Genomic DNA, 13,987 nt, shown 5'->3' on the forward strand with positions numbered 1-13,987 from the left:
AGTATGGGCAGACCTATTCCGTCATGATGGGCTCACACACAGTCATTCTTGTCAACCACCACCATCACGCTAAAGAGGTTCTCCTGAAAAAGGGGAAAATATTTGCTGGCAGACAGTGAGTAGCTTCATTTTGGTGAACCAGTTTTATTCATTTATCACGGAGACATTTAATTGTCAGTCTGCTTATGTACTTCCTGATTAGTTGCTTGCCTTTTCTGCATACTAAAATGTAGCCTATCTAATTGAAAGTTCAATAAAAATTATTTGAATGTGTAATGCAGTGATGTTCTTCAGTTAGCATGTGTTACGTAGCCTAATCATTAAGAGGGCATACACTTTTCTCAGAGCCATAGCCTACAAAATTGATGTTTTGTTTTTACCAAGGTAACTACCGACCTGTTGACAAGGGATGGTAAAGATATTGCCTTTGCTGACTACAGTGCTACTTGGCGATTTCACCGCAAAATAGTGCATGGAGCCTTGTGCATGTTTGGTGAGGGCTCTGCCTCTATTGAGAAAATTAGTGAGTATCGAACAATGTTCATCCTTTATAACAAGCTTTTATTAACACCTTATTAAACTGTAGGAATATGTGAGAAACAGGCATGAACAGGGCTTCTACGTGTTTCTCTCTGCAGTCTGTAGGGAGGCCCTCTCTCTGTCTGAGACTCTGGGAGAGTCAGGGAGTGTGCCTTTGGACTTGTCCCCAGAGCTGACAAGAGCTGTTACAAACGTGGTTTGCTCGCTCTGCTTCAACTCCTCCTATCGCCGCTGCGACCCAGAGTTTGAAGCCATGCTGCAGTACAGCCAGGGCATCGTGGATACAGTTGCTAAGGACAGCCTGGTGGACATCTTCCCCTGGCTACAGGTACTGTGCATCCTCCTGGATGGAACAGACGCGCACATCCACCAGCTTTCATCAGTGTATCTCAAAATGCCCTTTTCACTCCCTCCTAGATCTTCCCCAACGCAGACCTGTCCCTCCTAAAGCAGTGTGTGGCTATCAGAGACAAACTACTTCAGAAGAAATATGAAGAACACAAGGTACTGCAGACAGTTGTGTTAAATAAAATACAGAGGAATGTATATTTTTGACACTTACAACTCTGATTAATATCAGGGAAATACCAGATGCAGCGTTCCAGCTTGAGTTTGGCCATAGTCAATGACTGTGCTTTCACCGTTCTCTACAGGCAGACTACAGTGATCATGTACAAAGAGACCTGCTGGACGCACTACTGAGGGCCAGCGCATTCAGGAGGAGCTGGACCGCGTGGTGGGAGGAGACAGATCCCCCCAGCTCAGTGACAGGGGGAGCCTGCCTTACCTCATCCCCCATGTAGCCTCTACTCATCCCCCATGTAGCCCAAACAGACACTAGGTACTGTACTGTATACATTCACACCAGTACTGTACTGTATACATTCACACTGGTACTGTACTTTATACATACACACCGGTACTGTACTGTATATATTCACACCGGTACTGTACTGTATACATTCACACCAGTACTGTACTGTATACATACACACCGATACTGTACTGTATACATTCACACCAGTACTGTACTGTATACATACACACCAGTACTGTACTGTATACATTCACACCAGTACTGTACTGTATACATACACACCAATTTGAATCTAAAGATTTTTTAAAAATAATTTATGACAAGTTCACTTTGTATACGTTTCATTGATAGTATTGGGGAGTTCACTGTGAGGAAAGGCGCTTGCGTCATCATCAACCTTTGGTCCCTGCATCATGATCAGAAAGAGTGTTAGAACCCAGAGCTTTTTGACCCTGGTGAGAATGTGTCAAGTTTACAGACCCTTTTTTCTCATTAGTGTAATATTATCATTTCTTCTCTGTGTGTTAGTTCATGAATCATTTATAACACATTCTCAATGTATTATTAGTATCCTCTGTCCTCCCTGTGTCTTCAGTTTTCTTTGGCTGAGTCTTTCTGTGTTTCACCAGGTCGCTTCCTGGACAAGGAGGGGACAGGCCTGTGCATTCCCTCACCCAGCTACTTGCCATTTGGGGCAGGGGTGAGAGTGTGTCTGGGGGAGTCGCTGGCTAAGATGGAAATCTTCCTCTTTCTCTCCTGGATTCTGCAGCGCTTCACACTGTCTGTGCCCACTGGTCAACCACTGCCCAGCCTTGAGGGGAAGTTTGGGGTGGTACTCCAGCCAGTCAAATACAAGGTCAATGCCACACCAAGGGCAGGATAGGAGAGGAGCCAGCTCCCATCTTGTTAGACACACCCCTAACCTTGCCTACCTTTAAAGAAGGACATCAGGGTTAATGGTTTAACACTAACATCAGTTCATTTGAACTAACCTTGGAATGTCATATCTCCCAGTTGGTCATGTTGTGAAGACAATACAAATGTGTTCTAGTGGAACAACAACCAATGAGATTTCACCTAGATGGCGAAGCTGGATAAAGTTGCTAATAATGTTACTTAGCGGATGTTGGCAATGTGTCAAACCCTATTCTAAGGGTCTAAGAAGCTATTTTACCATATTTTGGGTGCGAAGGTCAGTGATGAAATATCACAACTTGATAACTTGTGTATTATCATTTTGGCACTTGTTTCAAGACTTGGTGGGTGGTGTAGTGGTTATTTCAGAGTCAGGAACTAAAATTTCAAGCAGAACTGAATGCACCATAGAACATGGAAACAAGCATAAACCAAGGTTGTACATGAGAGACAGTGCTTGAAATGACTGCCGAGTCTTTTGGTTTTATATTTTTCACCTATACATGTGTATCAGTATGGAATAGTGCTTTATATTATGTTTGCCTCTTTGAGCTGTATTATTGTATTCACTGTTTTAGATTATATTGTCTTTTAGTGATGAATGAAACATAATTTTTTATTCTTATGTGAATTTCCACAACAGTATGAAAATTCACTACGCATTTTCTGACACATTTTAAACATGATGGGTGTTTTCGAAAAACTACTGTTTTTAGAATTCACCATAGGTTTTTGATAGGATTAAATGTTTACTTATTGCTAGCCACTCCAGAAATAAATATTTTTTTTAACAATTCCTATCTGGTTTCTAATGTGTTTGAATGTGTCTGTTTTGTTACAGATACAATATTAAATGGAGATTGTTTGTTACTAATGTCACAGACTAATGTCATATATGTCAAGTTTTTTTTTTTTTATCAATGCTCACAAATTTCAAAATAAAAAGCTGAAATACATGTGTAAATGCCTAAGTTCAGCAGTAAGACATTTCATGATAAATCTCAATCTTCATGGACATTAAGTAATATTGGTTAACGTTAGTCTCTGTACTTAACAGATACAATTATCTTCAAAGTCCCACAGTCTTTTAGCAGTTAATTACTATCACAAAGACCAAGGACATTTTCTAATGCTTCACAAAGAAGCAAAAATTCAAAAGAAGACAATGAATATCCCTTTGAGGGTGATGAAGTCAATGATTATAATTATACTAGTATCAGTCTCATTATCTGACACTCCCTTTCTTGTCATTGACTCATGCAAACAGAGTTAAAGCTAGAAAGATTAAATCAACTTTATATTACATGTTTTAGCTATCCCAACTTAAAATTCGTAAATGTTTCATTTGCCAAACTTGCATAATTAGTGTCTCTTGAAGTGTTCAAGCTAGAGACCAAACCTACTTTGTTTTGCATGTTTTGGATATCCCAACTTAAAATTTTTACATGTGTATTGACTATGACAATTGAAATAGGTAAATATTTGCATAAATAGAATAAATTAACCATCTAACAGTATCTTCTTATTTCAAATGTTTAGGCGATCCCAACTTAAAGTTCTTCAAAACGCTAATAAATAATTGTTTACTATTTACATTTAGATGGGCATTGAATATGATGATCAATATGTGCATATTTTCATAATTAACATTAATTAACCCTAAAAAGTATGTCCTGAACCTTTCAAGCTAGATAGACCAAACCAACTTTCTTTCACATGCTTAGGCCATCCTAATTTAAAATGTTTAAACAGATATTGACTATGATGATATAAATGTGCATACATTTCTATAATTACAGTTATGGAACTCTCTAATGTTATTTCTTCAATCATTAGAGCAAAAAATAACTATCTAACTGTGTTTCACATTTTGGCTATCCCAGGTTAAAATATGGAAACGTGTATTGACTAAGACAATTTAAATTTGAAAACATCTGCATAATTAGCATGAATTATCCTCTAACGGTATATTTACAACTGTTACAGCTAAAGACCAAAAATCATGTCTTCCTCTATTTCTTTGCTATTCAACAATTATTCCACTACCACATGCAATTGATTTGGACAGCAATAAAGTAGGCCACAGAAACCAGGGGTGTAGGTTTGATTTCAAATGTGAGGGGGACAAACACTGGCGTAGAGTGGTGACGCCGGACCGGGGTGCAAGCTGTCCTTACTATGACGAAAAATTGTAAAGCGGTATATACGCATGGAAAGCCGATCCTGAGGTCTGACTGTGATAACTACATACAAACACACAATTTAAAATAAAATTACAAAAACATTTTTTATAGAGGTCAAGCACAAACCACCCACCCACTGCGGGCCCTGGTGCAACCTGGTACACCCAGGATAGCTTTGTCAGTGGGGACAAATATGTTTTTGCAAACGCCCATGGTTTTGGAATGGAATGGCCAACAAGCTCATATAGGTGTGACGGTCTGGTGTCCACATACTTTTGGCCATATGCTGTATGTGCACTGATGGACACAACCTCTCATTGATTCTGCTACAACAAATTCGCTAAATACAGCCTTCAGCCAATTCATTTAATATTACTTAGTTTACATATTGTCTACGATGTGTGCTCTTAGTGAAGAGCTACTACAGACCTCTGTATTTCAATGTGTGTGGCTGATCTGTGAACTACATGTACATTTTGGCAGTACCGTACTTTCACAACCTCACCTCCCAAGCTCCACCACTCTCTTGCATGACTACACTCAACATCCTTCTGGTTCTGCTAATAAATATGAACATTAAAGATACACACTTAACAAAACTAATTTGATCCACCTTTAAAGACTACCTCAGCTCCCCAGTTGACCCTTTCTACCTGGCTGTCTGACCCTGTTGTGACAAGGACCTTCTCACGGTCACCATCTGATTCTGCTAAAATGCAGGACATAAAATTGACACAAACAACTTGAGATACATTGATGCCTGCAGAACCAGATGGCAATGTTTGATCTATAAGACCCACATTAGGTTGAAATGTCAAATGCAACTACTTAGAGCCAGAGATCGCAGTTGCTAGTTGCAAAGGTAGCCTGTACTCTACTATGGTAACCAGAATTATCCAGCAATAACTCTAAGCAAAGTGCCTGCGTGTGGTCATAAAAGCAGTCTGGTTCGAATTACTCAATAGCTTACCGTACTGCCACTGCAACGTTGTAAAGAGTTTGAGCTTTACTTATAAGAGTTGTTTTGGTAAAAACTGGCGGGGACAAAATGCAATTTTTTAAAGGTGTGTGTGGGGGGGGGGGGGGCATGTCCTACTCATGTATAATGAAACCTACGCCCCTGACAGAAACGTCCCTTGTACAAATCGAGTTAATAAGGCTATATAGCATTGATCAACAAACAACTTGACAGACATTGGAGAATGCAAAAAAATCACATTTGTGCAAACCTTTTGTAGTTTAACTGAAAAGTTCTGCCCCACTGCTTGTAAGGCTGTTATTTTCTTTAAAAGAAACCCTACAGAATTACTGAAAATGTTCCATTTATAGGATGTAAATGGATGAACCTGCCCAAATTGTATTTTCCTGTTAAAGAAACCCTACATACTGTAGGTCATGCTTTCTTTCATTTATTTAGTATTGATACAGTGACTGGTGGAGTAACTGTGAGCTCTGTTTGATGCTATAATAGTGCCCTTATTATAATCTTGCATAATAGGCCAGGAATTGTTGACATAGCAACAACAAAAATAAAATTATGCAAACCCTGGAGAGACTGATATAGTAGATCTGTATGAATGCGATCAAAGCCTACATAGAAGATCAGACATGACCGTTTAGTCATATAGAGAGAACTACAAAGCAGCATCACTCCGGTTATACAACCTATGCAATAGAAATCAGTGTATCCCAGTTCATGTACAGCAGTGGATACATACAGTGGGGAGAACAAGTATTTGATACACTGCCGATTTTGCAGGTTTGCCTACTTACAAATCATGTAGAGGTCTGTAATTTTTATCATAGGTACACTTCAACAAAAATCCAGAAAATGACATTGTATGATTTTTTAATAATTAATTAGCATTTTATTGCATGACATAAGTATTTGATCACCTACCAACCAGTAAGAATTCCGGCTCTCACAGACCTGTTAGTTTTTCTTTAAGAAGCCCTCCTGTTCTCCACTCATTACCTGTATTAACTGCACCTGTTAGAACTTGTTACCTGTATAAAAGATACCTGTCCACACACTCAATTAAACAGACTCCAACCTCTCCACAATGGCAAAGACCAGAGAGCTGTGTAAGGACATCAGGGATAAAATTGTAGACCTGCACAAGGCTGGGATGGGCTACAGGACAATAGGCAAGCAGCTTGGTGAGAAGGCAACAACTGTTGGCGCAATTATTAGAAAATGGAAGAATTTCAAGATGACGGTAAATCTCCCTCGGTCTGGGGCTCCATGCAAGATCTCACCTCATGGGGCATCAATGATCATGAGGAAGGTGAGGGATCAACCCAGAACTACAAGGCAGGACCTGGTCAATGACCTGAAGAGAGCTGGGACCACAGTCTCAAAGAAAACCATTAGTAACACACTACGCCATCATGGATTAAAATCCTGCAGTGCATGCAAGTCCCCCAGCAAAAGCCAGCGCATTTCCAGGCCCATCTGAAGTTTGCCAATGACCATCTGGATGATTCAGAGGAGGAATGGGAGAAGGTCATGTGGTCTGATGAGACAAAAATAGAGCTTTTTGTTCTAAACTCCACTTGCCGTGTTTGGAGGAAGAAGAAAGATGAGTACAACCCCAAGAACACCATCCCAACCGTGAAGCATCGAGGTGGAAACATCATTCTGTGGGGATGCTTTTCTGCAAAGGGGACAGGACGACTGCACCGTTTTGAGGTGAGGATGGATGGGGCCGTGTATCGCAAGATCTTGGCCAACAACCTCCTTTCCTCAGTAAGAGCATTGAAGATGGGTCGTGGCTGGGTCTTCCAGCATGACAACGACCCGAAACACACAGCCAGGGCAACTAAGGAGTGGCTACGTAAGAAGCTTCTCAAGGTCCTGGAGTGGCCTAGCCAGTCTCCTGACCTGAACCCAATAGAAAATCTTTGAAGGGAGCTGAAAGTCCGTATTGCCCAGCGACAGCCCCGAAACCTGAAGAATCTGGAGAAGGTCTGTATGGAGGAGTGGGCCAAAATCCCTGCTGCAGTGTGTGCAAACCTGGTCAGGAACTACAGGAAACGTATGATCTCTGTAATTGCAAACAAAGGTTTCTGTACCAAATATTAAGTTCTGCTTTTCTGATGTATCAAATACTTATGTCATGCAATAAAATGCAAATTAATTATTTAAAAATCATACGATGTGATTTTCTGGATTTTAGTTTTAGATTCCATCACTCACAGTTGCAGAGTACCTATGATAAAAATTACAGACTTCTACATGCTTTGTAAGTGGGAAAACCTGCAAAATCGGCAGTATATCTCCCCACTGTATATTTTCAAACAGTATTTTTATTTCACCTTGATACACATTTATATTATTTAACAGTAATTTTATTCTACCTTGACAGTTGACCTACACTGGTGCAGTGACCCATGTAATGCTGCAGCATTGGTTTGAATGCAGCAATGTTCTTTCAGAAAGAACCTCTCCTTTCCCCACTTTCCTTTCCTATAAAGCATTTACTTTTTTAGATAAAAATACCCAGAAAAAGATATGTATGAAAAATAAATATAAATCCATGCCATCCCAATTTATAACACATGAAAATGTGCAAAAAAGTGAAGGGTTGTGAATACTTCCTGATGGCACAGTACAAATGTATGGTGTGGCACATAATACACTTACAACACCTGTTTTCGCAACTTGCGAGAGTTGTGCGTTGAGATGCAAAACTCCCCTTGAAGAAACTCAGGGTCACAGTCTAGGACAGCCAGCTGCTTTAACCTCTGAAGGTTGCTGATATCATCACCATGAATGCCTCTAATGAGTACTCAAATCCACATTTGAATTGACCCTACCTGCCTGATGGCCCAAGTACAACGGTATCAGGCGAATCATGGAGGCTGATCAAGGTTATATAAGACAGCCAATAACTGCATATACCATGTGTACTCTAAACGCTAGTCAATATAGTGAGCAAAAGTTATGATTAAGGATTTCAAAAAATACAGGTAAATAAATTTCTCTCAAAAACAAATAACTTGCCTCAGAATTAATTATGTTACAGATCAAGTCAAAAGCAAAGACATGAAATTATTTTTATGTACACTAAATACTGTGCATCAATCAATGTGCATCAATACTGTGAGATAAGAATGACATAAGCTAATGTGCATACACTGGACAACAGCATGTACTTGTGGAAGCTACCAGGCAGCATCCAGTCCAGAAGGCAAGGTGTTACGTCAGGAAGGTAAAACATAAACATACTGATAGAATTGTGTCAAAGACAACATTCTCTGGTATGCAGAATAAATCCTGTACATACAGGGCACTATGCTTTTCTTTTTCTTTTTACAAGGAGCGTGAATGTACTCAAGTGGAAAAATCTGCTATTACAGGTACAATATTTCGTGGACTTCACAGCCCTTCCATTACATTTCTGTACTCAACGGTCTGAACATTGCACATTTTGGTGGGAGTCAGACAGCGTCTGCAGTTACCACATATCCTTTACACCATTTTAGACATGGTGACCTGCGTCCAGCCTCACAGACGGGAGCAGCTCATTGTCTTTCCCCTGAGTGTCTCAGGGCTGATAGTTCACTTTAGTAAATGTCTCAGTTGATCCTGAAGGTTTTTGGAGTGTTCCACGCTGTGGAAGAACACAACAAAATGAAGATACAGTCAATTGCGTCCTCAAGCAGTGTTATGACTTTGCATTTGGACACTCATGTCATTAACATAAACAGACTTCATATTTTGACATACTTTTTCTGGATGGCCTCTTGTCTGGAAGATAAAACGGAGACAGGCATTTGATTATGATCTCGTTATCTCCATAGTATGTGTCTAAAATCAAAGAATAGTCATCTAAAGACGTGACATGTGAATCAATTCAGAAAGATCATGTCAACCGGATGCACATTGGACCCATCTTGTCCAAAAAAAACAAAGGGAATACTTACTGATATTGCAAATGGGTGGTGATTATGGACATTTTTCTCAGACTCTGTAATACAAACAAATAAAAATGTTTGTATTGTTGTGAAATACCAGTGCTAGATAAGGGTGAACAGGGTTAGGGGCTGTTAGCTCCCAGTACTGCTTACATCCTCAGAGTGCAGAATAGCGTCCTCTTGAATAACCATGTTTCTGGCGGCCTGTCCCAGCAGCTGAAATAGACATTGGATAATTTGTCAATTATCTAACTAAGCTTCTCCCTCCATACATATACATGAAGGAAGAAACAGGACCAGTTATAATGAGTCATTCTCACTGAAGAAACAGGACCAGTTATAATGACAGTCATTCTCACTGAAGAAACAGGACCAGTTATAATGACAGTCATTCTCACTGAAGAAACAGGATCAATTATAATGACAGTCATTCTCACTGAAGAAACAGGACCAATTACAGTGTATATAAAGTCTACACACCCCTGTTAAAACGTCAGGTTCTTGTGATGTAAAAGAATGAGACAAAGATACATCATTTTAGAACTTTTTACCTTTAACGTGAACAATTCAATTGAAAAACAAACTGAAATCTTTGAGGGGGGAAAAAAACCCTCACATTAACCTGGTTGCATAAGTGTGCACACACTTTAATACTTTGTTGAAGCACCTTTTGATTTTATTACAGCACTCAGTCTTTTTGGGTAGGAGTCTATTAGCATGGCACATCTTGACGTGGCAATATTTGCCCACTCTTCTTTGCAAAAGCGCTCCAAATCTATCTGATTGCGAGGACACAGCCCTCTTCAGATCACCCCACAGATGTTCAATTAGATTCAGGTCTGGGTTCTGGCTGGGCCATTTCAAAACGTTAATCCTCTTCTGTTGAAGCCATGCTTTTGTGGATATGGAAGTGTGCTTTGGGTCGCTGTCATGCTGAAAGGGGAACTTCCTCTTCATCTTCAGCTTTCTTACGGACGCCTGAAGGTTTTGTGCCAAAATTGCCTGGTATTTGGAACTGTTCATAATTCCCTCCTCCCTAAGACCCCGGTTCCTGCTGAAGAAAAACAGCCCCAAAGCATGATGCTTCCACCACCATGCTTCACTGTGGGTATGGTGTTCTTTGGGTGATGTGCAGTGTTGTTTTTGCACCAAACATACCTTTTGGAATTATGGCCAAAAGGTTCAACCTTGGTTTCATCAGAACATAACATTTTCCCACGTGCATTTGGGAGACTTGATGTTTGTTTTTGCCGGGCTTGGATGTTTTTCTTTGTAAGAAAAGGCTTCCGTCTTGCCACTCTACCCCATAGCCCATTCATATGAAGAATACGGGAGATTGTTGTCACATGTAGCACACAGCCATTACTTGCCAGAAATTCCTGCAGTTCTTTTAATGTTGCTGTAGACCTCTTGGAAGCCTCCCTGACCAGTTCTCTTGTCATCTTTTCATACATTTTGGAGGGACGTCCAGTTCTTGGTAATGTCTCAGTTAGAAATCGGCCGTTTTGTATAGTGGTTGTAATATTTATTGCATACCCGTTTGTCAAGGGAGAGAGAAATTATATTATTTATTGCAGCATTAGAAAGTCTTATTCATGAGGTTACGGACCTGGTCTTCCTTACACAACCTCAATCTCATCTCACTCAATCTCTTCTCACTGTAATGTTGGTTACAAGCTGATATTTACATTGAAGGGTGTGTCTACCTAGCAAAGATCAGGTTTCCAAGACAGTAACCCCCATGCCAAATGGTCAATGTAAAACATTCCTGGGGTTCGTAGAGCGCAACCTACAGAGAGATAATCTAAACAGAGAGGTTTCTGTTGTTCTCATTATCTAGGCACATTCACCTACAATGAAACGTACATTCACATTGTAAGTGTTAATGCTCAGATTCCACACTGATATCTTTCAACAATGAGATCCCTCTGATGCTTTGGTCATTCTCCCCGTAGGAAGGAGGGTACACCATCTGACCCAACCGGATACTAAACAAGAACAGAGCTGGCCAGGTCACAGTTTGATTACAAAAAAGGACCTAGAAGACTTCTGGAAAAAGTCTTATTGCTATATGAGACAAGGCATAACCTGTATCAGAGTGTTGGGAAGGGTGGAGAAAAAAGGAACTTCCCGCAGTCCAAAGTATATCACCTCATTTGTTAAACATGATGGTGGTAGTGTTATGGCTTGGGCAACTAGACCTGGTTCACTCCTCTTCCATGGCGATGTGACTGCTTAAGGCTGCAGCAGGGTGAGTACTTAAGTGTACAGATACATTTTATCTGCTGAGATGAAAACAAAGGTCTCTAAACTCATTTCACACCTCATCACGCAGCAGAACAATGACCCCAAACACTGCCATAGTTACTAAGGAGTGTTTCAGGGCCCAACAGTGGAAGGTTCATGGCTGGCCAAGTCAATCACCTGTTCTGAAACATGCCTTTCACATGCTGAAGACAAGACTGAAGACAAAAAGGCCCTGAATAATGCAGAAACTGAGGATGGCCGTAGAACAGGCCTGGCAGAGCATCACCAGTGAATAAATACAGTGTCAGGTGATATCTATGAGTTGCAGACTTCAGGCACTTATTTTATGCAAAGGATATGCAAAAAAAAATACTAAACATCACTACTTTATTGTACATAGTATTAACATGTACCATGCTGTAATTGATAAATCGTTCATCCAATATAGATGAAAATACCCTTAAATTAAAGCTGACAGTCTGCATTTAACCTCATAGTTACTGTATAATTTCAAACCTGAAGTACTGGAATACAAAAAGTAAATAGAAGTGCCACTGTCCAAATATTATTGCCCATGGTTTCCTAGTCACAGGTAAAGCCTAGTAAATGATGCTCATTGGAGAATCTCCATGGGAATTCATGTTTTGTCCTATGGTAGACTAGGCTGCATCTGTGTCTACGAAATCACCCCTTGGAGTCCAGTGTATGTCTGACCTTGTGTTCCTTTTCTAATAGCAGAGCAGAACCCTATGGGGGCAAAGATGTATTTTTTTATGTAGAATTCTTCACATTTAAATAATGACCCTGTCAGTGTGGTTGTGTATGTTAGCATCACTGTCCTTGAGCATGTCTCAATCTGTAGTGTCAAGTCAGTCCTTCAGCTCTTCAAAGGCTTCCTCAATCCAGTGCCAAAACCATGTTTGACAGCTTTTGCAGTTAGGATTTAATAGGGCTGTGCATGTTTCACTTTCATCATGTCTTATGCAGTGGTTCCCAACCAGGGGTACTAGGACCTTACTTGGCCTCTCCACAGGGGGTACTTTAAAAACACTCATGACACCATAGACTTACTAGTTAAATTAACAAGAGGGGGTACTTCAGAGGGGCTCCAAGCAGAGCAAATTTCAGTGGTACAGTAACTGAAAAGGGCATGGAGCCACTGTTGTAAGCAGATGTTTTTATTTTTTATTTAAGGCTTGTGTGGTTACAATCCTCCATAATGGTCATTGTAGCATTTGAGCACACGAGTCATGGGTAGGCTGTGGCCGTTGTACTATGGTGTAGGCACTTGGCGTGACGTTAACACGGAGTGACGTTCAATACGAAATGATGCTACTACCAAATTATGGTAAATCAGTTTTATTACTAATTTGGATGTGAACAAAAGCTGCACATTATAAGACGGGAAAGTATATTTCGTTTTAAACATGTTTACAATTATTTAAAGTTTTAGATAATGATACAACTAATAATGTAACTTCGCATCTGATGTTTTGACTGCAAGTACGGTCATATTTTCCTTATTGTTTTTTTTTCTTGTATCAAAATGGCCACTGGTGGGATTTTATTTAAGAACGTTAGCTATGCAATGTAATTAGTGTCTTGGTGGTATGAGGGTTAAGAAAATGGCATTAGCGAGGAACTTAGTAAATTAGCTCATCATTTATAAAACACCCTGAGAGTGTCTATGCAAAGCCAAGTAGGTGCTACATTAATTGCTATGCCAACTACAAATATTTTTGAAACACAATTTATCATCAAAAAAAGTCAGCAAATCTGTGAAACACATGAACACTTAGTTACGTATTGTTGATCTGTATGATGGCCTACTCTAAGTTCTAACGTTACTAACGTTGTTAGCTATTTATGGCAACCACATAACTAGCTAGCTAAACAGATGGAGCAAGCAGTCTCACAACAAGATGTGAATCGATTTGATACTAATTTCCACTATTTACCTCTTGACTCCGTGATCCCTTTAGTACCTGGCGAGTCAGGGCAATTACATCCCCGCTGCAGGAGCCCACTTTATCTGACAATAAACCTTTCACAGACTGACCAAACCGTGGTTGCGACTCCGTGGAAGCCATTGCAGTATTATTGTTGCGTACGGAAAAGCAGGCAGGACAAAAGTATACAGTTTGTCACGAAAACGCCCTTTATTATACGGCTACAGCGCCTATGAAGAAAATAATATTCAGAAAACCCATTGCCTTGCCATTTGATGTATCTTGCCCTCTACAAGCCATTCCTTAATGCATTTGTTTAATAAATACCGTATTACATCATTAATTAATTTATGTACTCTAGTATTAAGTTTTCATTATATTTTTTGTTATTTGCTAAACATTTAGTGGGATACATC

General features: G+C 39.9%; 1 protein-coding gene and 1 pseudogene across 1 annotated transcript; one reads left to right on the top strand and one right to left on the bottom strand.

Annotated features, from left to right (window-relative positions):
• Positions 1 to 385: 385 nt before the first annotated feature.
• LOC114839429 lies at positions 386 to 3,142 on the top strand (annotated as a pseudogene).
• A 5,353-nt stretch (positions 3,143 to 8,495) lies between these two features.
• On the bottom strand, positions 8,496 to 13,739 carry borcs7 (BLOC-1 related complex subunit 7). Its single transcript, XM_029120488.2, has 5 exons — positions 13,581 to 13,739; positions 9,529 to 9,591; positions 9,385 to 9,428; positions 9,188 to 9,208; positions 8,496 to 9,071 (listed from the first exon to the last, which is right to left on the bottom strand). Exons 1-5 carry the CDS (start codon positions 13,710 to 13,712, stop codon positions 9,020 to 9,022), a joined length of 312 nt encoding a protein of 103 aa, XP_028976321.1. The 5' UTR covers positions 13,713 to 13,739; the 3' UTR covers positions 8,496 to 9,019.
• Between the last annotated feature and the right edge of the window lie 248 nt (positions 13,740 to 13,987).

Source organism: Esox lucius, chromosome 6, assembly GCF_011004845.1.
Source record: "Esox lucius isolate fEsoLuc1 chromosome 6, fEsoLuc1.pri, whole genome shotgun sequence".
NCBI lineage: Eukaryota > Metazoa > Chordata > Actinopteri > Esociformes > Esocidae > Esox > Esox lucius.